General features: G+C 38.1%; 1 protein-coding gene across 1 annotated transcript in view; it reads left to right on the forward strand.

Moving 5' to 3' along the window:
* Positions 1-25,642, forward strand: part of LOC129262742 (gamma-aminobutyric acid type B receptor subunit 2-like) — a 99,323-nt gene that overhangs the window by 68,341 nt on the left and 5,340 nt on the right. Inside the window, exons 2-18 of the mRNA XM_064115401.1 lie at positions 5,050-5,187; positions 5,704-5,874; positions 7,838-7,939; positions 10,545-10,610; positions 14,485-14,673; positions 15,090-15,323; positions 16,023-16,083; positions 18,501-18,590; positions 18,900-19,050; positions 19,712-19,844; positions 20,254-20,361; positions 20,500-20,622; positions 21,303-21,413; positions 21,952-22,176; positions 23,276-23,440; positions 23,984-24,110; positions 24,914-24,992. Coding sequence (XP_063971471.1) covers positions 5,050-5,187; positions 5,704-5,874; positions 7,838-7,939; positions 10,545-10,610; positions 14,485-14,673; positions 15,090-15,323; positions 16,023-16,083; positions 18,501-18,590; positions 18,900-19,050; positions 19,712-19,844; positions 20,254-20,361; positions 20,500-20,622; positions 21,303-21,413; positions 21,952-22,176; positions 23,276-23,440; positions 23,984-24,110; positions 24,914-24,992 — 2,273 coding nt within the window. The remainder of the gene's footprint in view (positions 1-5,049; positions 5,188-5,703; positions 5,875-7,837; positions 7,940-10,544; positions 10,611-14,484; positions 14,674-15,089; positions 15,324-16,022; positions 16,084-18,500; positions 18,591-18,899; positions 19,051-19,711; positions 19,845-20,253; positions 20,362-20,499; positions 20,623-21,302; positions 21,414-21,951; positions 22,177-23,275; positions 23,441-23,983; positions 24,111-24,913; positions 24,993-25,642) is intronic.

Genomic DNA, 25,642 nt, shown 5'->3' on the forward strand with positions numbered 1-25,642 from the left:
TCCATTTGTACTCATTTGTGCATTACTTTTAGGACGATCGGAGAGTGGATTGGGCACCTGGTAGTCAGGGAAGCTCTTTTATCAACCTCATACCTCTTCTAAGTTTTGCTTCCTTTGATACTTTTTTTCACCTAGCAACTATCAAGTTTTTTTTCTTTTCCTCGTCTGCCAGGTGCTCCATCCCCTCACTATGTCCGTATGTGTTTGTCACTGTAAATAAATTACATGTATTCATATTTACAGCTGCAGATACCCTTACAAAGGACCCGCCTACTATTTTCTATTTCATTGGCATACGACCAATTCTGTCAAAATATTTCATGTCATCCTTAAAGCTGTGGTCACATCCCGTCGTACTTGCACGTGCGCGCAGTCTACGTGCGAAAACGTGGGCAAAAATGGGGAAATTCGTACGTCACGCACGTGGTGAGTACCGACTCGGTACGGATTTGGCAGTGCGCAGACACGACGCAGAACTTTTAGTGCAGGAGGAACTTTCGCTGCGTGCAGGCTACGTTTGAGCTATGGATTTGCCCCACGTGCGCGCACGCACGCTCTCGGTACTGCCAAAGTACGCACAACGCACCGACTCCGTGAGACTTTTTAGATATTCGCCGCGGCCACTTCCTGTACCGAAGGTGCACTTAGCAAGTGCGCGTTGCCGCACGGATAATTGCGTGGCCCGTGCTTACTCGGCACTTTCCCAATCTAATTATTCAAATGAACGTGAAGAACTCACGTGCACGTGCGGAGTAAGCATGTGATCAGCACTTACAACGCACGTTGTGCTAAAATATAAACAAGAAAACACAAAGTCATATTCTATTACCATGTTCCACATAATGACCTTATTCTTATTTATTCACACACTATATAATACATGAATTTCATGAACTATGTCCAAAATTTATTATCATGAGTGCTTGAAGAGGTCGTAGAATGTAAAAAATGAAATCGAATCGTGTATCATGAGTTCAAACAAAGACAGTGGGAAACTGTATTAGTCCGCCAAATAAAATAAAAACAAGAATGAAAAAAAATGATTTTTCATAGATTTCTATGAAATGAAATAATCCTTATTACGAGTTCCTGCGTTCACACAACGAGATCCTGCCATGGTATTCGTCCGCGCGGGGAACTGTAATAGTTCGCGAAGTAGTTCCTTAGGGGTTTTCCTTCCCTCGCGGCCCGTTGGCCGACCATCTGGTCGGGTTCGGTCATCTGTACATCATTCCTCCAGGCCCCGGGGATTACCTTGCCATCCGCATCCTCACGGTCCACATTCACGTCAGTTTGTCCGGGCCGGTGCTTTCGAAGCAAATTGTGAAGGATGATACAACCCAACAGGACGCAAATTCCGTTGTTAGGCTCCATCTGCAAGGTAGTCAAGAGACATCGCCATCGATGAGCCAATATCCCGAAACCGTACGACACGATGAGCCCGAGAGGTCCGATAGTTCATTACCCTCTCTTTGTGTATCAGGGCATGGCGACAATATGGCTTCATCAGCCACTTTCGAAGGGGAAACGCGTCGTCACCCGCTAGGAAATTAGGAAAATTCTGGTCGTCACCTGGCAGTGGATCCGGTGGTGGAAATCCAATGGTGGTTCCCTCAAGTGCTCCCGGAATTTTCCCCAAAACGTGGACTGGTTGAACACGCCTGCATCTGAAGAGGAGCCGTTGGCCCCAATATTGCACCACAAGCATGACAAGAAGGAATAGTTAGAATCCACGATTGCCATGAGCACCACAGAGCAGAACCACTTATAAGAGCGATCCACTCATCCTGGGTAGAGGGCATGGTGCGCATCTATCTCCTTATATTCCTCGTATAGGGCGGTGCAAACTTCCGATACGAACATGGATATACTATTGTGTGCCACCCGGAAGTCATATGCAAGGGACCTGCTTCCCGTTGCCAAAAAAGCGAAGAGTGATGGCGAGTTTCAGGCCAGGTTCCAAGGCGCGGCGACTCCTGAAACATTGAAAGTATCTACACCATTGATATATAGTCAATATGTGTAATCACACGTAAAGACAATTCCTCCTTTTTTCTAAAAGGAAAGGCAATCCCCCTCCCCATAATGGAGAATATAAGTTTTAATTGGCATTATAATTGCAGTTAGTTTTGCCCAAACCTTTCTAATAGTACATGGACCTTTTCTATTCAAGAAGGATTGCTTCAAAACTGTCAATATTCTTTATTACAAAATTAAGGAGTTAGAAGTAGCGAATGAAATAATTGTTTATAACACGTCAAGTAATATTTGCCGTCCAAGTTATCGATTTTTATAAAGGTGCCACGTCTTGCTCATGCCCTGCCACTTGAAGCTGCTCTTGCAGTATCAGAAGTATTTGGAGTCTCTGTGGTAGAAGAGGCGGCATTTTAAAGGACGTCAGAAGATCAATCTCTATAAATATACCCCACCACATAGGGGGGGGGGGCTTACGTTCATCGCAAGTGCATGCAGTTGCAACCTGCGCGTAAGTAAGGACGGCGTACGTGAGCAGCACGTGTAAGTACGGCCTCCGTTCCAAAATGTGTCGAACGCACGGAGATCGTACGTTGTAAGCAGGTACAACTCACTCCACACGTGCGCGACGTACATTGCACGCAATCGCTCACTGCAAGGCGTGACACGCGGGCAGCGCACGCACTACGTACTTACACCTTGCGTAGTCGTACGAGTGACGTGCGTCGATGCACTTGCTCCCTGCGTTCGCCACTTTTCCCTACGTTTTCAGAAAAACGCAGCGACCGTAGCCTCCCCCAAAAAACGTACGGCCAAAGAAACCGTACGGCGGCTTGTGACCAGGGCTTAAACGTCGCAATCGTGAACAGCAATATAATAGACGGGTCTTCTTTCCTTTTTTCTTTCTTTTATGTTTTGCTTTGTCTTCCTTGTCTTGTCTAGTAACCTGTATGTCCCTGTTCTTTGTAACGTTCTCTGTTTTCGTCCTTGTCCATTTCTGTAACTTTCTCCGAGCTCAGCTCTATTTTTTCTGTAACTATTTTTAGCTATCAATGATTACACATTAATTATTTGTTAAGGGCCTATCCACAACAAGCTTTTGCTTTACTTTAGGTCCATCCACTTTGAATCTACATTTATATTGTAATTATGCATACTATTTCGGAATGAGTTATATGTTTTTGTATTTTGAATGATTTGTGGAAAATAAATGCAATGAAAATGAAATTTTCAAGGATACATTCTTTTTGTATTGCGGGCAAAGAGTTTGAACGATCATTATTTAGAAAATATATACATTTCTAAAAATCTGGTGAATGGAAAATTTCGAACTGAAAATCATTTCATGGAAGACATGCAAGGGTTGTTAGCCTTTTATAGGCAAATATATATATATTCTCATAAATGAATCATTATGAAAGCTTTAGACAGGATTTAAAACCAGCCTCGTGTTATAAGAGCAGTAAAACTTCGTTTTTTGTGTTCTATAAAGAGCCATTAGTCTTAAGGTTTTAGATATGGAACAAAATGCTTATGTAAATCAAATGCAATACTGATAATAAATTTCATTTTTCGAAAAATGAAATTATTGGTCTTTCTTTCGACATGGGTACTAGGAAGAAATAAACCTATACTAATTGTCATTTGCGTCTCCAAGAAGAGTATGTGATATATCTGACCTACTTGAAAGTTGCACTGGAACACCAAGATTGATATCTGATATATCAATTAGTCTGCATATAGAAACCCCCAAGATATCTCAGAATGCAAAGGATGTTAATAGTAGTATGTTATATAAATTTGGATTTGGCCGTAAAACAGTAACGACATTTATTGAAAATGCTATTACAAATTTTCTGAAGGAGACATGTGTTGAATCAAATGGCTGTCAAGTCCTATAATATAGTCCATTTTATCCTGGCGAATTTGCTTTACGAACTAAAATCAGGCAGGCATTCCGAAGTTAACGTTTGAACCACTTCATATCATGTATTTGAGATTCATAATTTTATTTGTAAAAAGGTCAGTATTTTTACCTGACTTAGGAGCTATTTGTTTGGCATTTCCAGGGCTCCGTAACACAAATGTTTGCAATCAATCGCTGAATACCAACGACCAATCAAGATCGTCGTTGCACGCGCACTCGGTTTAAAATATTGTCCGGGAACCAATCGATGCGGTTCTTTCATACTTGTAATTCATCGCAAACCTTTGTGTTACGGGGCCCAGTTCTATTCATTTGAAAATATCACCTAGTTGACGTGAAAATGGGGAAACCTCGTTTCGCGTGATACTGTTACAGGAGTAGTCTTTAATACCTTCAGGGATTTAATGATATTTTAGCTTATCAGCTGATAAAATGCATTTCGTAAAAACCATTATACAATACACGTCACCGTCATCAATATTTCAACGAAAACTCTACATTGTTGATTGTTGGAATCCCAATTCACCACATTTTCTTTTACACATGTCTCCAAACATTACTTATGATGAATTGCCCGCGGTTATCCTACGTTTTATATTACCACCCTGTACATCAATGGTGAAATAGGATCCTACGTTTTGAAACCTTAGAATGTCATTCATAGTAATGTCACAACACGTAGGTTGGTTTACACGGGTCCATATTCATTCTTCTAAACTACCTCGTGATGAACACACCGAATTGTCAACACTGCCAATTATCCTATTAAAAGTAAGGACACAAAATTGAAATACGTGACGGGGTATTGACATTGTTGAGCAGTGAGTTTTTGGATCATTGATATAAACATAATAATATATCCCTAACGTTAGTAAAGCACTCTCTGAAACTCAAAAGCAGGTGGCACTATTTAGAAATGATAAACAGTGCTATTTAATTAGTCTCATTCTGTCTCACATGTTGAATTTTAACATCTTTATGCATTGTTTTTTGTTATGATTTTCAAAATTTTGCCTTTTGCACTCATTTCGTGTATTTTGATTGTTGAACATTTAAATGTTTCATTTTAGTGAGGTATTCCAGTGGATAATAGTGCGCCAACTGTTCGTAAAGAAATATTTTATTTAATATTTTATCTTTACACACAGTGTGACATGGCCACAGGCCTGAAGGCTTTCTTTGAATCTCTGGCAAGACCACCGAGGAAATTCATGGTGTTCGGAGGGGCGTGTCCTAGTGTGACGTCACCAATTGCAACGTCCGTTCATTGGTGGAATCTTGTACAGGTAAACGTTTCTATTCAGTGACTGTCATTTCAGTGACTGTCATTGAATGAGAGTAGTAGCCGTAAAAGTAGTAGTATTTGTAGTAGTAGGAGGAGGAGGAGAAGTAGTAGTAGTGGTAGTAGAAGAAGAACAAGAACAATAAAAAAGGAAAAGAATTGAACAAAAACAAGAAGAAGAAGAAGAAGGAGAATAAGAAAAAGGAGAAGAAGAAGAAGATAAGGAAAAAGAAGGAGAAGAAGGAGGAGGAGGAGAAGAAAAAGAAGAAGAAGACTGAAGAAGTATGAAGAAGTAAAAAATAGCTAAATATAAAGGACAGCGGAAAAAAGGAGAAACATATCAGTGGAAACAGAAAGAGGAGCCAATAGTTTTTTATAGAAATTGTTTTACTTTGGCATTGTTTGAGATGGACCGGTATATAGTAATATCAATTAAATACTTCCATAAAAACGACAACCAATGTACGCTTTCTTCATATACTCACTTTACATGTCTCATGTATTTCTCTCTCCCATCCAGTTATCGTATGCTGATACCACCCCGTCTCTCTCTCAGCGGGATAAATACCCACATTTCTTTAGGACCGTTCCGTCAGAGAATGATATCGGTGCTGCTAGGGTCAAACTCTTCCAGCTGTTTAACTGGACTAAGATTGCTACCCTTCATCAGGACTATCCTCGTTTTTCATATGTAAGTAGGTCTATATCATACCCTCGATTCGTGGACCCTTTGCCACGCCACCGGAACCATAAAACAGCCGACGAAGCCATTCCGCAGCACGAATGTTTAAACTGCGCTGCTCGCCCCTGCTTTACTTTTACTTTTACTGATCAAACTCAATGTACGACCTTGTATCATTAAATGGATAATAAGTTTTTTGGAAAATCGTCAACAATGTGTAAAATACCAAGGCACTTTGTCTAATTACTTACCCAATCACGCTGGCGTGCCCCAAAGGACTAAACTAGGTCCTATCCTCTTCCTGATTATGATTAATGATGCTTGTGAAAACACATCAGTCGATTGCTATAAATATGTAGACGATCTTACTTTGTTGGAATGTCATAAAGAAAATTATCCTTCTGACATACAATCTACATTATACAATCTGGATCAGTGGTCCTCCCTAAACCACATGAAGTTGAACCCTTCAAAATGTTATTCACTAGTTGTGACATTCTCCAAATATCCTCCTGCTGAGCCAAGATTTTATATTGATAACTTACCTCTACAAAAACTTCAATCTGTTAAAATTCTCGGTGTAATCGTCCAATCCAATCTAAAATGGGACCTACATATCATAGAAATCATCAAAAAATGTAACAGGAAGTTGTACATGTTTAGGCTTTTGAAGCGATATGGGCTGTCTCTATCAGATCTGAAATTGGTATACATGGGCTACATTCGTCCTGTTATGGAATATTGCACCCCAGTTTTTAATGGTGGGCTTACAAAGAAACATGTAAGAAGTTTAGAGCAAATTCAAATACGAGCTTGTAGAATCATGTTGGGCCCAAACTACACAGATTATGCCAGTGCTTGCCTATCATGTGAAATTCCTACTCTGGAATACAGAAGGGAGAAACTCAGCCTGGATTTCGCAATGTCTTTAACCAAACATCCAACATTCAGTACCTGGTTACCTCCTCCAAAAAACTTAACCATCAATCTCCGACATACTCCTAGATATCAGCAATACAAATGTAAGACAAATCGATTTCGCAATAGCCCCATACCATATTTCATAGATCTCCTGAATAAAGACATGCCCAATCAATAAACCCATTGCTCATTTGAAAGAAATACCAGCCTACTTGCAATATCAAGTTTTTTATGAATGAGGAAATCAACTCTTTTTATTGATCTTTTACAGCTTACTTATTTTGTTTTTATTATTCTTAATTTACCTTTTCCTCATTATCTTATGTACATGTATGTAAATTTTCATTGCCTAAGTATTCTTGCCTATACACATATTTCTCATGTCAGTTTTTACAAAGGTGTACTGCTTTTTAATGTTTGAAATATGTAATGAGTCTTTTAATTGTTTTTACTTTGTATACATGACCAATTCAGCCATTTGGCTGCGACTCATGTTTTTAATAAACCTTGAATTGATTGAAAGTCTTGCACAACTTTTGAGACAAAATTGTTAAAAAAACCATATGCCTGTATACAGAGGATAACTTCGTATAACACTGAACTTTAGGGGGGGTGGGGGATCTGATGTAAATTACAAAAAAGTACTGCATTTTAGTGGCGTAAATAGGCCAAAATGTTTAGGGGGCGAGGAAATGTGTATTTGGCAAAATATATAAAAAGCAAAATCGAATAATGATGACATCTTTACAGCTTGGTTAAATTTTTTAGGTAACATGACAAGTCCTATTGTTTAGTTCATTTGAAATTACGTTAAAGATTCGTTATCATGAAAGTTATCGAAATAGCTCACACTAGGTTATTAAGCCATACAAAATAGATCATCCTAAATAGAAATCGTTGTTCTGTAACACAAAAGATGGAACGTGCATTTAACCTTTTTTATGAAAAAAAATCTGTCTGACATCACCCCCCCCCCCCTCCTTCCTTACCTTGAATCACTATTAGATTCATTCGCATTATCTTGATCGTTTTCATGTCTCACCTGTCACAGGCCCAGAGTAAGCAGGTCAAGATGGCGGAAGAAAACGGTATAACGACAATAGTTGAAGCGACATTCGCTGATGATCCGCGACCAGCCTTAGATCAACTGAAGGTAAGGGTGATACATGTTAAAAATCATGGTATTAAATAAAACAATGATTGAAACCACTTTATATTTTTAAGTGAATTTGCAAGTCAAGCGAATAATAATATATTTAATTTCGTTCACAAGAATATCAAAAATATACCATTGTCTTTCATTAATATTGCATTTAAGTGTATCTCAAATCATTTGAAGCAAATTACCTAAATGTATTTTGTAAATAAAATACACTGGAACAAAAAATAATGATTGTGTATTTATTGTCATTATTTTTTTTCTTTTAGTATATATCAAATTTATACGTGTATAATTGTATATACACTACTCAAAAAAAGTTAAGGACCACTTTTTAAAACGTACATAAAGATTTTATACAAGGTGTTTTATTTCTGGAAATACCTCAGTACAACTGTCCTAAATGTCCTTAAACACGCTGTAATCAATTTCACGCATGGGTGGTTTCAGTTGTTGCACAATGTCTCTCGCATCACTGCACATCCTGAAAAGTGGGCCCCGAGGGGTATCAGCTACCGACATGAAGTGGTAAAAACGAATGTCTGAGTGTCTTTCAGGCAGTTCAGTAACGAGTGTGACCACCTCCTGCAGCAATAACGGCTTCACAGCGCTGTCTCATGGAGCTGATGAGGCGATTGATGTCTCTGACGTCCAGTGCATCCCATGCAGCCTCCAGAGCCACACCCAGCTGCTGCAGTCCAAGTGGATGGGCTTCGAGCTGCTCGAGACTCCTCCCCATCATGTCCCAGACGTGCTCTATCGGGTTTAAGTCCGGGGACCTCGCTGGCCACTCCATACGCTCAATCCCCTGGCCCTCAAGGAACTCGGTCACCACCCTAGCTCGGTGGGCACGGGCATTGTCATCCATGAAAATGATGTTTTGTCCCACATTTTCTGCAAATGGCACCACTATAGGTTCAAGGACCTCATCCCTGTACCTCACTCCTGTCATTGCTCCCCCTGGGACCACGTAGAGACGAGTACGGTTGGCGTAGGTGATGCCTCCCCACACCATGACGCTGCCTCCCCCATAACGGTCATGTTCTGCAATACAGGGGTCTGCAAATCTCTTTCCTGGTCGCCTCCAGACTCTCGAACGTCCATCATTGTGGTCAAGGGAAAATCTGCTCTCATCTGTGAACAGAACTCTACGCCATTGCTGTCTGGTCCATCTGACATGCTCCCGGGCCCAGTTGAGACGAATTCTTCTGTGAGCAGGGGTGAGTGGGACACACTGAGCTGGCCGTCTGGCATGCATATTGGCTCTGTGAAGTCGGTTACGGATTGTTTGAGTGGAAACAATCACTCCAGTTGCTGCAGCGAAGTCATTGTTGAGGCGGCGTGCACTGTGAAAGCGGTTGCGGAGGCTGAGATTCGTCAAGTAGCGATCATCTCTAGGGGTTGTCGAAACTGGTCGGCCACTGCGGGGTCTCTCGGAGTATAGCCCTGTCTCTCGGTGTCTTTGATTTGCTCTGCTAATGACACTGTGTGACACGCCCATCATTCTGGCTACTCTTCGCTGACTGAGGCCAGCTTCCAGCATCCCTAGGGCTCTGGCTACATCTGTTTCACTTAGGTGGTGTCTTGGCATTGCTGTTGTAGGCAAGTTGTTGATTGTACAGACTAAAGACGGAAAATGCTTTGGAAGACACTTGTCTTATGGCCCACTGCAATGATGCCAGAGACATCATGAAAGAACTGCATGTGTGAAATTGATGTCATTGTGTTTGATGGCATTCTGGACAGCTGTATCTTGGCATTGCTATTGTCAGCAAGTTGTTGATTGTAGAGACTAAAGACAGAAAATGCTTTGGAAGCCACTTTTGTACGGGCACATTGCAATGATGCAAGAGACATGAAAGAACTGCAGGTGTGAAATTGATTTCATTGTGTTTGATGGCATCCTGGACAGCTGTATCTTGGCATTGCTGTTGTCAGCAATTTGTTGATTGTAGAGACTAAAGACAGAAAATGCATTTGAATCCACATTTGTACCACTTCACAATGGGCCCACTTTTCAGGATATGCAATAATGCGAGAGACATCATGCAACAACTGAAACCACCCATGTGTGAAATTGTTACAGGGTGTTTGAGGAGATTCAAGACAGCCATATTCGGGTATTTCTAGAAATACAACACCCGGTTTGAAAATTGTATACACACATTAAAAAGTGGTCCTTAACTTTTTTTGAGTAGTGTATTATTTATGTTTCACATGGCATGCATGCAAAAAATATTAATTTTCAATGTAAAATGTATTGGGTAATATTTTAACCTACATGAGGGTAATTGTGTATCCAACCAATTTTGGGCAGTATTTTACCCGATACCGGAAGCAACTTGTCCAGTAAGGTTAAGTATAAGGAGCAATTACTTTAGAATGGGCAAAATTTTAATCACACTGGATAAATAAAAATGCCTTAAGTTGGTTGGACACATATTTAACCTCATGGAGCATTTTTATCTAATATTTCTTAGACATGTTAGAGTATACATCAAGACACACGAGCTCGATCATCCCAACACACACTCACACTCTATCATACATACAGACTTAATCGTGTGTTCATCCTTTCTCTCTCTCTCTCTCTTTCTAGGAGAAAGGAGCTCGTATCGTGATGGGTTTCTTTGATGAGGATATGGCACGAAGAGTATTCTGTCAGGTGAGTTCATTGTACGTCTAAATAAACTGATGGTCCTGTGTGAAAGCTTGAAACGTACGTACATTCTTCTTATTTTCCAGCAAGCCTGAAAGTATTTCAACGAGACTTAAGTGTTGTTGCTTGGAAGAAATCAAGTCCATTTAGGAAAAAAAAAATATCTCAATCCATGACCATTATGAACCTGTGACGGCCACACACACCATTGTTAGCCCAACCAGGGGCGTGTTATACCTTGGTCACATTATCTACGGCGGCCGTACGGCGAGTCGAAAACAGCCGTTGTAACATTTATTTGTCCAACTACATATAGGTGGTTTGAATTAAAATTAATAAAACGGCTGTTTTCGACTCGCCGTACGGCCGCCGTAGAGCAAATGTGACCAAGGTATTAGGAAGGATAGGAAACTCAAACACAATGCATTTGAAATCTATCAGAATACAAAGGCATTTTAATCACTAACAAAACATTCCACGTAGGATTGATATCCCATGTGGTGTGCCGATGTTAACCCTTCTGATCCGACTGGCTTCTGCAGAAGCAAAATATAAGTAATTACTACTTTTGCCTCGAGAACAGTTGGTTTGGATCAATTTCTTTTGCAAATTTCATATAAGTTATGGACAACAAAATAAAAAAAAACTGTGATATATGCATGCCAAAATAATACAAAACATTCGTTAAAAAGACATATAATTTTTTTAAACTACTTGTACAATAATGTCAGCATCTTCTGACAATTTGGGCTATTTTACAGCTCACTAATTATGAAAGATGTATAAGCATAAGTTTGAACATAATTTGTACAGTAGTTTATGCGTGTTCTTGCGTGAATCTGGAATAATTAACTTTTGATATTACTTGAATTTTTGTTCTTTCTGTTGGCTGATACTCATTATGCCATTAACGTAATTAAGAACTGGACAAGCCAATTCGAATCTGACTTTATCCTGTTGCTCCGAGAAACTGTCGCCTGAAAAAAAAGTCCTATTATTGAAATATCAGTTTGACAAACATTTTATTGTCGTCGGCTCGCCACATAGGGTTAAAGCAGGCTGGTACATTCCTATCCTTCTATCACATCCCTAGACAACAGAGCGCTAACAGTAAGTCCAGTCAGATCTTTCGGATTATCAATTCATACCTTTTATTTATATGTGTAAGTAATGCATTGTTGTATCTTCTTCTTCTTCTTCTTCTTCTGGAAACAGTACAGTCCACCGTCTGGTGTATTGTCGTACTGGTGAAGTGCAGCGTGCAAGTGTATGTACATTATTCGATAAAAAATTGCTTACAGCGTGCAAGTAAAAACAACCACCGTTATTAACGGAGCTGGGTCTGTTGTACCTCTTGTTTAAAGATGTATAGAGAGGTACAATTAACTGTGCTGTTGGGGAGGGAGTTCCAAAGTCTTATCGAATCTGGGAAGAAGCTCCTCTGGTAGACAAGTGTTCTGGCAAAGGGAACAAAGATCTTCTGAGAATGACCTCTATGCATGGATGTGGATGGAGTGAGGAAGGTAGGTGGGATGTCAATGAGTGAGTTGGTAATACAGTAGATCATCACCACCTTGGCCTGTGCCCTACGCTCTTGTAAAGTTGGCCATTTGAGCTGGTTCAGCATGGCTGCTACACTGCTTGTTCTGCGGTGGTCATTACAGACGAAGCGTGCATAGCGTCGCTGCACCATTTCAAGCTTTTTTATATTTGCTTGAGTGTGAGGGTCCCATATTATGCTGGCATACTCCATGATTGGTTGCAGGAGAGCTTTGTAGCACAGTTCCTTGACCTTTCTTGGACATGGCCGGATATTTCTCTGGAGGATGGCACGTGTGGAGTTGGCCTTTTTGGTTACAGCATTTATATGTTGATTCCAGCTGAGGTTCCTCTGCAGCTCAACTCCAAGATACTTTGCTGTATTTTTATCAGATATAGTCTGTCCATGGATGAAGTAAGGCTTGATGATAGGTTTGCGCTTATTTGTGACATGAAGTACTTGACACTTCTGTGGATTGAATTCCATCAGCCAATCATGCTCCCATCGTTGCAAGGAGTCAATGTCCTCTTGGAGACGAATGGCATCTTCCTCTGTCTTGACGTTGGCATAAACCATGCAATCATCAGCAAAGAGCCTTACTGTTGAGTTGTTGGAGAGATACTCTGGCAGGTCATTGATGAAGATGAGAAAGAGCATTGGCCCGAGGACACTGCCTTGTGGAACGCCTGATGTTACTTGGCTGGTGTTGGAGATGGATCGGTCCAATACAACGCGTTGGGTCCTATTACTCAGAAAGTCAGCTATCCAATGGTGAGTGTGATCTCGGATTCCATAAAATTGAAGCTTGTGTAACAGGCGTCCGTGCGGTACTTTGTCAAATGCTTTAGAGAAGTCAAGGAGTATCATATCCAGTTGACCCTTGTCATCAATGCTTCTAGCAAGATCTTGGACGGCAAGAATCAGCTGAGAAATACAGGATCGTTTCTTGCGAAAACCGTGTTGAGCATCAGACAATACATTGTGATCTTCAAGGTGGGTCATGACGTCACTAAGAACGATGTGCTCTAGAATCTTACAGGTCACAGATGTCAGAGAGATAGGACTGTAGTTCTCTGGTTTACTACGGTCGCCTTTCTTGAAGATGGGGACAATGTTAGCCGTCTTCCATTCAGCAGGGATGATACCTTGATCTAGGGAGGCTTGAAAGAATATGGAGAATATTGGTGTCAATTCGGTGGCAAGTCCCCTCAAAAGTCTGGCAGGAATTTCGTCAGGACCAGATGCCTTATGGATATCAAGCTCAGACAGAATCTTATGGACCCCTGGGGAGAGATGATTATATGATCCATTGATGGGTAAGCACTAGGCCCTTTGTCTCTCAGGATGGTCATATCTTCATCATGGTTGAATACCGATGAGAATTGTTGGCTTAAGATGTTGGCCTTAGAGAGACTGTCAGCAGTAGTCAGACCATCATGAGACTTTAATGGTGCTACACCTGAGGCATCATGGCGCTTGCTGTTTACAAAACTCCAGAAACGCTTTGGATTACTTGTGGTGTCTGGACTGACAATATCTGTCAAGTACTTGTTGTAAGCTTGTTTGCAGGCAATTCTGGAATGTCTCTTGACCTGCTGGTACTTCTCAAGGTCAGCTTGGTCATTGCTGGTCTTCGCTCTGTTATAGTACTTGTTTTTTTTTCTTGAGAGCCGTTTGACAGAGCGAGTTATCCAGGGCTGGTTGTATCTAGTTGATGACATCTTTGAAGGTACATGCTTATCCAGCAGCTTTGTCAGAGTTGTTTTGATGTCAAGCCACATGTCTTGTACAGAGCTAGAAGTACAGTATTGACCAGTAAAGCTGTTCTGGAATACAAGGCAATCCTTCTTCAGGTTCTCTAAGTCTGCCTGCTTCTAAAGGTAGATCTTTCTCTTCACGGGTTTGCGTCTGCTAGCTTTAATAGAGGACACCACAGACACAATATCGTGATCACCAAGCAGCGTATCATCAGGCAGCGCAGGTTGCTTGCCGTTTATAACAGGGCATCTGTTTTTTAGCGCATTGTTAGCGCTAACAACGTTTTGGTGCGATCAGTAGTGATGCATAGTAACCTATTCCTCTCTCAATATACTAAAACCTCTGTATACCACAATTGTATGTCACTAACACCTCGGTCACATTTGCTCTACGGCGGCCGTGCGGTGAGTTGAAAACAGCCGTTTTTAAATTTTATATGAGCTACATATAGGTGGTTTGTTTAAGAATGAATAAAACGGCTGTTTTCGACTCACCGTACGGCCGCCGTAGAGCAAATGTGACCGAGGTATTAGTTAGAGGGTTATTTACATACCATCTTGGATTTCTTTGGTTTATATGCAGGTTTATAAAGCCAAACTCTATGGTTCTCGTCATGTATGGATCCTTCCTGCTTATCAACAAGGCTGGTGGAAGAAAACTGATAATTCAACAGAATGTAACGCTGATCAACTTGGACGAGCTCTGAAAGGTTACATAGCAACTGATATCCTCACACTGAGTGCCAATGAAGAACAAACGATATCCGGCAGGGTACGTTTTAAAACGATTATCATTTCAGTTCTATACCCATGGACCTGGCCACGGAGAATTATATATTGTTATTGGAGGTGCTGTGACAATGCTCAGCACCCCAAGTAACAATACAATAATCCTCCGAGGCCAGGTCCCTGACTATATATACTCCTAGTTCTATCAATCTAGATGTTAGTGTAGCATGTTGAGTAGAAAGCGGAGATAACCGTTGTGTAATCAATTGTCAGTGACTTATCTACGGAGGATTAGTCTATTGTAACTGGAGGTACTGAGCATTGTTACAGCACCCCCAGTAACAATAGATAATCCTTCGCGGACAGGTCCAGGTCAATCGTGTGTTTCATTGATCTAGTTAACACAATTATTAAAGCTAATTACTTAAATAACAATAAAAAATATGCATTTCTATGCAGACACCGGCAGAGTATGAAGCCCTCTATGACGCAGCAAGGAAAGGAGATTACTCTGATTACCATGGCTACGCATACGATGGTATCTGGGTGATGGCTCTAGCTATTAATCACGTGATTAAGATGTTTGAGAAGGAGAATAATCTTGATGCCTTCTTTGATTTCAAGTATGATGATCAGAAGATGTTGGATCATTTTAGTAAAGCTATGAACGAGACAAACTTCCCTGGAGTGACGGTGAGGATTATTATTTTCTTATCTTATTATTAATATCTCATTTATAAAGCGTCTGTGACACCTCAATGAAGATTATACACCTTGCCTAAAAGGACCCGCGTAAGTGCCAGGGTGAATTTTAAACCTAAAGGGGGTTTCACACCGAGATCTGCGTAGAGTTGCGTAGAGACTACGCAACACTACGCCAAAATAATGGTTCTCATTTTTTATTCTGAATGGAAGGTATGGAATGCCTGAAAATCATATATCAATAAATCGAGTGAACTTGTTAAATAACGATGGGCTGTTAAAATGCAAAAAAAAAGAGAAAACTGTAAAAAAAAAAAAAAACGACACCATTTTAACATTCATTTAACATGAACATCGCCATTGATTTACACGAACCCTATTTATATGATAGATGCACTGCAATCAACGTAAAAACACGACATTTCCATTGGTATTTTTACAAAGATTATTATATTCTACTTTAATTTTTCTCAATTTGTCGGTATAATATTTTTGCCAGCCTGGAGAACCCCTTTAAATTTGGTGTACTCATGCTTGATCATACTGTTTCTTATCGGTTTTTGTCTTGTCATTTTACAGCCGGTTAAAAATGACTTATAACGACATAGTAATATCAGAGGACTATTATGCAATATTTCGATTTATGGTATGACAATAATGAATATATTACGTTTGTTTCGTTTATTACAGGGAGTAGTTCAATTCAGAGAGGGAGAACGGCTTGGATGTACCATGCATAAACAGTTACAAGGTTTGTACCCCCCGCCCGACCTTGTGGGCATATCGGTGATATTATTCGTTTTAATATCGTTGATACCCTTGTTCCTCATCCAGATGACAGCCCTATATGGCATCTCACCGACGATTTCTAATTTTGATAAACGGGCTAGAAATAAGTGGATGGGGTTACTTGGATACACGGAGGGAAGGGGCGGGGGTGACATTATACAGTGCGTCCCAAAAAAAACTATACACTTTTGAAATGGCTGCCAAATAAAAAATGTAGCACTTTGGGGAAAAAGACTTACATATATGGAAAGCCAATAAAGTCAACTTTCAAATGACACCAAAAAGTTGGAAAACTATTCAGGCTTGAGCGAGCACTGCCCACTGAAACAAAGGGTATGAAAATTAGGGTGGGCTGGAATTAGCCTTCCAATTTATGTCAGTTTTTGAGAGGCAGCAAATCCTCTCGATCTTGCAAAGTTAAGGGCGTTGTGATAAATTAATGATCAACCGTGACCAGTTTTGGTTGCATAAGCAAATTTTTCAAATCATTAAATTGAACTTTAATGCATGAGTGAACACTTATTACACTTTTTGGGCAGTATTTCAACTTTATCATGTGGATTTCAGCAATGTGTTCATGGGAGTCGGGAGAATAGGGGGTGAGATAGGACTTAAGTGGGAGAAGTAGGTTGATGGAATAAGGCTCAACAGAACATTCAGCCCCTGCCCCCTCCCTCTTTCCCGCCCTCCCCTACTCTTGAGAGACTAATGGCTATTGCCATGTACGCGTGAAGTCCAGAGCAGAATGTTGATTTAATGATTAATTCTGAATTGGGGCATCAACTTTTTCCTATCAATCATTTAATCAACAATTTATCAGTAAATCAACTCATTCAATGTGCAATGTGATCAATCAAACATTCATTTTTTTTCAATAAATTATTTCATTAATCATCATAATCATTAAATTTCTTGGTAATCATTCAATAACAAAACTGACCATCAGCCACCGGTCACTTGGCAGTTATAAGTTTTGAATACGCTACAATCCATGCAGGAAGTGAGACAGAGAGAGAGAGGGGGGGAGGGCTGGGAAATGGTGGTGGAGAGGGGAGGGTACATATGACTTTTAATTTGTAATTTGTAAAGGACAAAAAGAAGAGGAATGCCCTTTTAACCAAGTCTTAGCATATCTCGCCCTCTTGCTTGTAACAGGTACCATCACATTACTCTGACTCTCACGAACACACTTCTGAGGTCCACAAGATGAATATGCTACACTAAAATTACAATTGCTGTTCACTCATGATTAAATTTCAATTTAGTAACTCATGCAATTTAGTAACTCATGAAATTTGCCTAAGAAACCAAAACTTTTCTCACTCATTAATTTAGCTTAGCAAGTTCCAAAGGACTAACCACTAAAAAAAACTGTAAGGCTAATTCCTGCCCAGCCTAGCCGAGCTTAGTCTCTCAGGAGAGAAGCGGGGGGGGGGGGTTGAGATGGAGAGAGGGGTTGCTAAATGTTCTGTTGACCTTTATCCCATCAACGTACTTCACCTACCTAAGTCATATTACCCCCTATTCTCCTGACTGTCATGAACACATTGTTGAGAGCCACATGATAAAGACAAAATGCTGCACTAAAAATTGCAATTCATGATCACTCATGCTTTAAATTTCAATTTAATAACCCATTAAATTTTCACAAACAATAAACTGATCACAACTGATCTTTAATTCACCAAATAACCCTCAACTTTGCATGTACCAAACAAAAAACCTGAAAGAAATTGGAAGGCTAATTCCGGCCCACCCTAATTTTCATACCCTTTGTTTCAGTGGGCAGTGCTCGCTCGAGCATGAATAGTTTTCCAACTTTTTGGTGTCATCTGAAAGTTGACTTTATTGGCTTTCCATATCTATAAATCTTTTCCCCCAAAGTGCTATATTTTTTATTTGGCAGCCATTTCAAAAGTGTATAGTTTTTTTTGGGACGCACTGTAGTGTATCTCATGGCCAAACTCCTTTGCTGATTCAAAGTCCTATATTTCCATGCGTTCTTACAATAGATTAAAAATTAGATCAAAATAATAGTTTTTAATCTGCTATGATATGCTGACCCCAAATGCATTAAAATTATCCATACTTTTTACCAAAAAAATATGAATTAGAAATTTAGGATGCTTCTTTCTTCGTTTTACTGTTTTACTGAAAGCTTCAGATAGTACAATAGTAAAGCAATGGCATGATTATTCTATCGAGCTCTACCATGTCTGCATGTTTAAGGAAACAATCAGTCAGTTCATACAGTGGAACACTTTCGTGCATGTTCTCTTTACTAAAATTTGTGACAGACAGTTATTTCATCCGCAGATGTGAATTAATTTGTTTCGTTTAGCTCGTTTTGCTTTTGATTTCAAACTTTATTTTTGATAGATGGAGAAATGTTAAAGGTAGCCGAGTATTACGCAATCACCGACTCTCTAAATCTGTCTACTAGATCAGGAAACAACTTCAAGTGGGAAGGTAATCTATGGATGTAATTGTATATAAACAACTCCATACATTAATTACTTTGTTAGGTTTGTTGCTGTTGTGTCCCCCCCCCAAAAAAAAAAAAAAAAAAAAAAAAAAAAATCCCTTTGTGATTTCCTTCTGTTAATTGAGTCTAAAAGAAAAGATAGACCTGTTCTAGTTACCAAAATTATTTGAATGATTTAGTCTTTTTCATGAGACGCAAACTAAATTATGATTTTTTTTTGTAATCAATGCGTATGAATTCATGATTATTCCAAAAGTAATCCATTCTCTTTTTTTTTTTTTTCGGAAATAAAGGTGATGGCCCGCCCTCTGACGTCCAGATGCAGGAGATCCTAAACCTTCGTGTATCTCGGATAGTATTTGCTGTACTCGCTACCATAGCAACGGCTGGTATCATCATGGCATTTGGTTTTCTAATATTTAACATGAAGAGCAGAAATCAGAGGTATTTTATCTATAGTTAAATGTTATTATTTCAACACGAAAAAAAATCTCTCTCCCAGGAGATCACTTACATTGATACTTCCTGCTTTTTAAATTCCATACATTTTAAAATTCCATAAATCTTAATAATAAACCATCCCATTCAGTAGATGTATGAATGAACTGTCACTCCTCCCTGGCGACGCCCCTTTATATTTTGTTGTAGGTTAGTGAGGGGCGGTTATGAAAACATTAGAAATTCCACTTTCAACGCAATTTGCGTCTTCTAAAAGCTAAGATTTTATCTTTCATGCACGACTCTACACATCACGGAATGATAGTTTTCGACACTTCTTTTAGTAAGAGTGTGTCATATCGAATGCATACTAAAGTCAAGAGTTATATTATGTAATTGATTTAAATATACACGATGACCTTTACAATTACAGGTTTTCGTAAAATAACTTTAAAACGGACATACGCTTTTCGATATGCACTCATCGGAGTAAACGCTAGAGCTAAACGATATAATTATTACAAAACCGAAACTAGACAATGGACAATGATGGACCGAAATTAGACATGCGATTTTACTCCGTTGAGTGCATGTGGTAAAGCTTCAGTATTTCCGTTTCTAAAGCTATTTTACGATTTTGCGGTACCAAACACTTATTTAATTTCAGGTTTATAAAGATGTCTAGTCCATTCTTGAATAATCTTATCATCATGGGTGGTATATTGACCTATGGAAGTATCTTTCTTCTTGGTCTTGATCATGGAATGGTCGGTGATTACTCATTCAAAGCTGTCTGCACGGTAATTATTATTACATATCTTGTAAAATTACCATTGTCTTGTGTTCTTACTACTATATTGAACAAATTGAAAAGTAGTTTCTGAAAACTTAACAATTTATTATGAATATATTCTTATTCTATTGAGCTTTAAATAAAAAAGACGTATAATGTTTATTCACAACTGAATTGATTAGCAAAATTTCTTTATCTTGATCTTGACATCCAGCAGGACTACCAGTTTAAGATTAAAAAAAGCCTCCCCAAAATGCAAATAAATGGGTAGGTACAAACAGATAAATTTAACAAATACATGTAGTAATCAAACTATTATTATTATTCTTAGTTTCAATATAAACGTGTACGAATTGCTCTTTATTTTAGTATTAATGTGTATGAATATTGTTAGCAAATATCATTTTTTATTTCAGGCCCGTGGCTGGTTTCTGTGTATCGGATTTACTTTAGCATTTGGAGCTATGTTTAGTAAAACATGGAGAGTACATAGGATCTTCACTAATATCAAAATGAAGAAAAAGGTAAGTCATTGGTGTATTGTGTGAAGTTCGGATCTTATATGTAAAACAGTCCATCATTAAGACATTTTGCTTGGCAAGGATTACGAATAACTGATCATGCTGATAGTTCATTTTTATTACCTCTTGTAATCGTTTCAGGTAATTCGAGACAATCAGTTGTATGCTATTGTAGGCGTGATGCTCGTTGTCGATCTCATTATCCTCATCACGTGGCAAGTCGTTGACCCCGTCGAACCAAGAGAAGAAAGACTCGATGAAAGGGTAGGATTATTTTGTGATTCAGTTGATAAACTTGAAGGTCTCCTACCCTCAAGTTTGTTCAGACACACCTTTTAATTAATGTCACACTGTCATAGTAGCATTAAGCTTACAAGACATTGCAACATCGTACTTTGGTAGTTGGGGTTTTCTTAACCAATTCGATCCATGTTGTTGCATTATCTTCTTCTCGACATTTGTTGATATTTCATATATTTTAAACACTGTTGCCTGTTAGAGAGCCAATAGTTAGCTCTGCATGTACGTGTCCCTCTCAAATGTTGACAGTATGAAGAAAGGGTCGTGTGATCAGCATTGAACTCATGATCACAAGTTTGTGAGTTCGAATCCGAACTCTGACATTTTCTCTCCACTTTGATAAAAAAAAATACCCTAGACTAATATCTGTCTATTACATCAGTCACTATGACTGATATTAAAAGGACTATGACTGATATTAAAAGGTTTCCTATGGTAATTTTCTATATACCATATTGGCGTTTACTAGCAAAATTGTACTGCCGAGTTCATACGGGAGTTACCACAAATAGAAACAGAATTACTTTTCCAACATTGCTATTTTGTCAATCATTTCTATATAAATAGAACCTTCTCTGGATCTCGGTGTTGATATCGGGTGGCAGGTTACACCGTTTATGATATTACTTTTCTTCTGATTACAGCAAGATCCCAATGGCCGTGACGTCATCTTGATACCAGTGATGTTAAACTGTAAGAGTAGGAAGACAATGATCTGGCTTTCAATCATCTATATCTATAAAGGAGTTCTCATGGTAACTAATATTTTAGTATTCTTGGATTGCCCTAAAAATAAGTTTGAATTCATTCAGAGTTTTGAAATATGTTAACATCTCTCTGGCATAGCTGTTCAAAAGATTGACCGTTTTCCATATATTATTATTATTTTGTATGGAATTTTTAAGGTTGTGTCGGTTGTTGTTAAAAGTCGTTAAAAAGCATTTACATACATTTTTTTTTCTTGGTCCAAGGGGTGAATTGTGCTTGATACCCCCTCCCTTTGTCAACTTTGCTGTCGAATGGGCGTTTGTGATGGGAAAACGGCACTCACGAAGTAGTGTTTACAAATTAATGCAGTTAATGGAAAATGTGTTCTAGTTCACTAAGGCATATTCAACGACAAAAAATAACATTTAAGAGTTTATGTGCTGAATTAAGTAATTTTGGCATAATGTGCCTTTTTCAAGAAATATAGTATTTATCTGTTTATATGCGTAAGAGTTCATGTGATTCATATTGAAGGAATACATTACTATATTCATTTTATTTTCTTACCATTTAAATTTCATTCAGATTTTCGGGCTTTTCTTGGCATGGGAAACTCGTCATGTGAGCATACCCGCCCTCAACGACAGCAAATACATAGGGATGAGCGTATACAACGTAGTAATCATGTGTGTATTGGGTGTATCTCTATCATTTGTAATCAATGATAATCCCAATGCTTCATATGGTCTTGTATCAACCTTCATACTCTTCTGTACGACCATCACGCTTTGTCTCGTATTCGTACCAAAGGTAAGAAATAAGAGTGCCGTCTGAATACCACCTAATTAACAACCCCTATACTTTCAGCAAGAAGAATAAATTGTATACCTCATCCATAATGGAAGAGTCAAAACCTATGTATATGACTTATATGTCGCAAGAAATTACATTTTGCACCCCGAAAAAATATATATCATTTGCTTTAGGTAATATGCCATTATTATAGCCAGCAATTGTGGGACAAAAAACACATGTTATGATTAGACCGTCATAAATATATTGTTTTAAGTTCCCTTTTCCCCACAGTAGAGTGTTTTATTCGATAAAGCTTCAGTTTACATTTGCTTTCACAGTCATCAGACACTCTAAAATATTGGGTAAAAGTGCTCCATGAGGGTAATTATGTGTCCAACTAACATTGGACAATTCTTTTGGGCATTTTTATTTATCCATTGTTGTGAAAATTTTGCCCATTGCTGCTTTTTTTTTTTTTTTGCCTTACTGAACAATATGCTTCCCGCATTAGGTAAAATCCTGCCCCTTATTGGTTGGACACAAAATTACCCCCTCATGGTGGAAGAAATTTCACCCAATATTTTGTGATAGTATGCAAAATACAAAAAGTGTTTAACAGTATCATTAGAATAACTGATACAGTCTTGCCATGATATAAAATATTTACACTACCAAAAAAAAGGGAAAACAGACCAAAACATAAATACAATTTATGTAGAGGACCAGAGATAAAGATGCAAAATCGCATGTAGCATTAGCAAACCGATTAAAATATTTCCGACATTAGTTGAAAAGATTAATGAAATTTGACCAACTTTTTGCAAAAAATACCTGCTTCAAATTATTACATGAAATGCTCTCTCGTACAAAGAAATAATTATATTTAAAAATAATTCATATTTTTAGAAACAATCCTTAGCAACTGATAACGATTAAAATGCAGCTAAAAATGTAATTTTACAATAAGAGTTTGTAATTTTCGCACATTAAGTTGTTTGGAAAGAGGCCCATAGGCACTCCCTTTCCGATTATTAAGTGAAGTTCGGAAGAATCCTAATGCTAACATTAAGATGCAGGTTGCCGTAAATTTAATGACATTTGAAATTCACTTCAGGTTGTCGAACTCCGAATAAACCCGAATGCCAACGAGAGGATCCGAGTTGTAGGAGCTTTGGATAAAACCCGAACCTGTTCTACTAATGCTGGCACTATGGATTCAGATTGCAGGTTACGAGGCCTTGCTATCGAGAAGAATGAACTCGCTAAGAAACTCTCAGATGTAAGTAAACCTTTGTCATATTTTCCATACCTTTTTCATGGATATGAAAAATACATAGAGCACGTTCAATAGTTGATATAAGTTTTAAAGATCCTCAAGAAATTTAAGGTAATTTCTGCAATATTTGGTTCGCGTCCCAGATAATCACTCTTACAAGCCTTGCTATACCTTATCGGGCTGTAACTTGTGAGGTGTGAATTTACCTCCTGATAACACTTCTTGGCAGAACTATCCACTACTCTGCAATAAAGTTACACTCTAAACAACGAAATGCTAATATAGGTCGTAAGGAGCAGTGACTGCAATTCGGAGTGCTGATTTGTCTAGTTCAAATTCGAACGAGAAAAATCAGCACTCCGAAGTGCAATCACGATACACGCTCTTTAAGAGCTAAATTAGCTCTTTGTTTTTAGACTGAGCTCCCTTTTAATATGTTTTAATTTTGAAAGCAATGAGGTCGGCCATTTTCTCTTTTCCATCGTAGATAACCCCTAATTGAGACAATCGCAATAACTTTATATTCAAAATACTTTCAACTTACAGCAAACCAAGATAGTTCAAGATCTGGAGACACAGTATACAAAGATCGCCCCAGAGGACGCACCATTGCTGTTTAGTGAGGAATGGTCGTCAGGCATTGATAACTCTACATTGTCAGCAAGATCAAGAGGTATTTTGCTTTAAAATAGTCAAGATTGATTTGCTAGCAATCAATTGATGATTGATTAATTAATTTATTATTTGAATGATTGACTGATACATTCATTTAATGGTTTAATAGATTATTTGATCAATGTATTTCTGTATTGATTGATAGTTCGGCGATCGATTAATGGGTTGACTGAGCAATTAATTAATTGTACGATAGTTCGATATATCTATTGGTTGATTAATTGACTAATTTGAATGAATGGCTCATTGATTTCCTGATTGATGGACCGATTGATAGTTCTATCAATCAATCAATCAATGAATTGATTGATTCTTTGATCGATGGATAGATTGACGGGTGAATTGGAATGATTAAGTAATAACCTGAAGAGATCCGTTCAGTGACAAGTTGTTTTCGTATGCAGATGTGTCGGCATTGTCAGCTGTGGATATAATATAAAGTATCCTGTACGGTGCTTTTTAATTTATTTATTTATTGATTTATTGATTTATTTATTGATTGATTGATTTATTTATTAGAACGTACTAATTCAGGTCCAAAAGATCAGCATAAAACTTTTTTTCATCAATGACATGATGAAAACCAAGAACAGCAAAAATCATCATATCATACATGAAAATAATGTAAAAATCTGAGTCAAAGATAACATTGCTTGGTAACATAAATAAATATATTTTACTTCAATGATAATATGACTGAAAAGTATATGTATTACATTGATTAGTTTGTTGATTGAAGGATTTTGTTTGACTATTGAAATACATGTAAGATATTTCACCCTTTTTTTAATATCTGTACAGCTGAAAGTAATAGAACAGCGACATCTCCAGTCAGTGTGACGTTTAATGTTCATTCGTCAAAAATCAACCACACAAAAGAGTAGGTCATATTTTCTTCTCTTTTTTTTTTTTTGGGGGGGGGGGTGTTCCGGGGTTTGGATTGGGTTAATTATATTTCCATGTATTGAGTATTTTATGATAAAATATTTACTAAATTTCAATAGATGCTATTCAGATATTTTGGAAAATGTGATCTTTTTCATACTTGTTCCGATAGAAGTGGGAAATTATATTTAGCTGGTCAAATCTTTCCTTCTACATGTTATTAAATCGTCTATCCAGACAAAAAATAAGTTAGGCTTAGAAAGGATGAAATGGACCAAAATTAATCGCGTTTAGTCTGCTCTAGAATTTAATTATTATATTTAATTGTTCAATTATAAACACTAAATACGTATTCCAAACAAAATATTATGTTTATAGTTGTGTTTATAGTTGTGTAGCTGATATGTTTGTTATTCACTTTGGAAAATATAATTGTATTATTAGTGATTATATCCCTGTATTTCGTTTACCTTATATCTTTTGTCCAAAATTTATTATATTTGTTTTTATGTTATAATTTCTTTCTCGTTTGCGAATTATGTTTCAATGTTGTTCTCTTTAAATCCAATTTATTACTTTATTGATTTATTCTGAGAATTGAATGTAAATGTAGATTATTTGCCTGTTTTATAAACTAAGCAATCT

The sequence above is a fragment of the Lytechinus pictus genome, unplaced genomic scaffold, assembly GCF_037042905.1.
Source record: "Lytechinus pictus isolate F3 Inbred unplaced genomic scaffold, Lp3.0 scaffold_34, whole genome shotgun sequence".
Classification (NCBI taxonomy): Eukaryota; Metazoa; Echinodermata; class Echinoidea; order Temnopleuroida; family Toxopneustidae; genus Lytechinus; species Lytechinus pictus.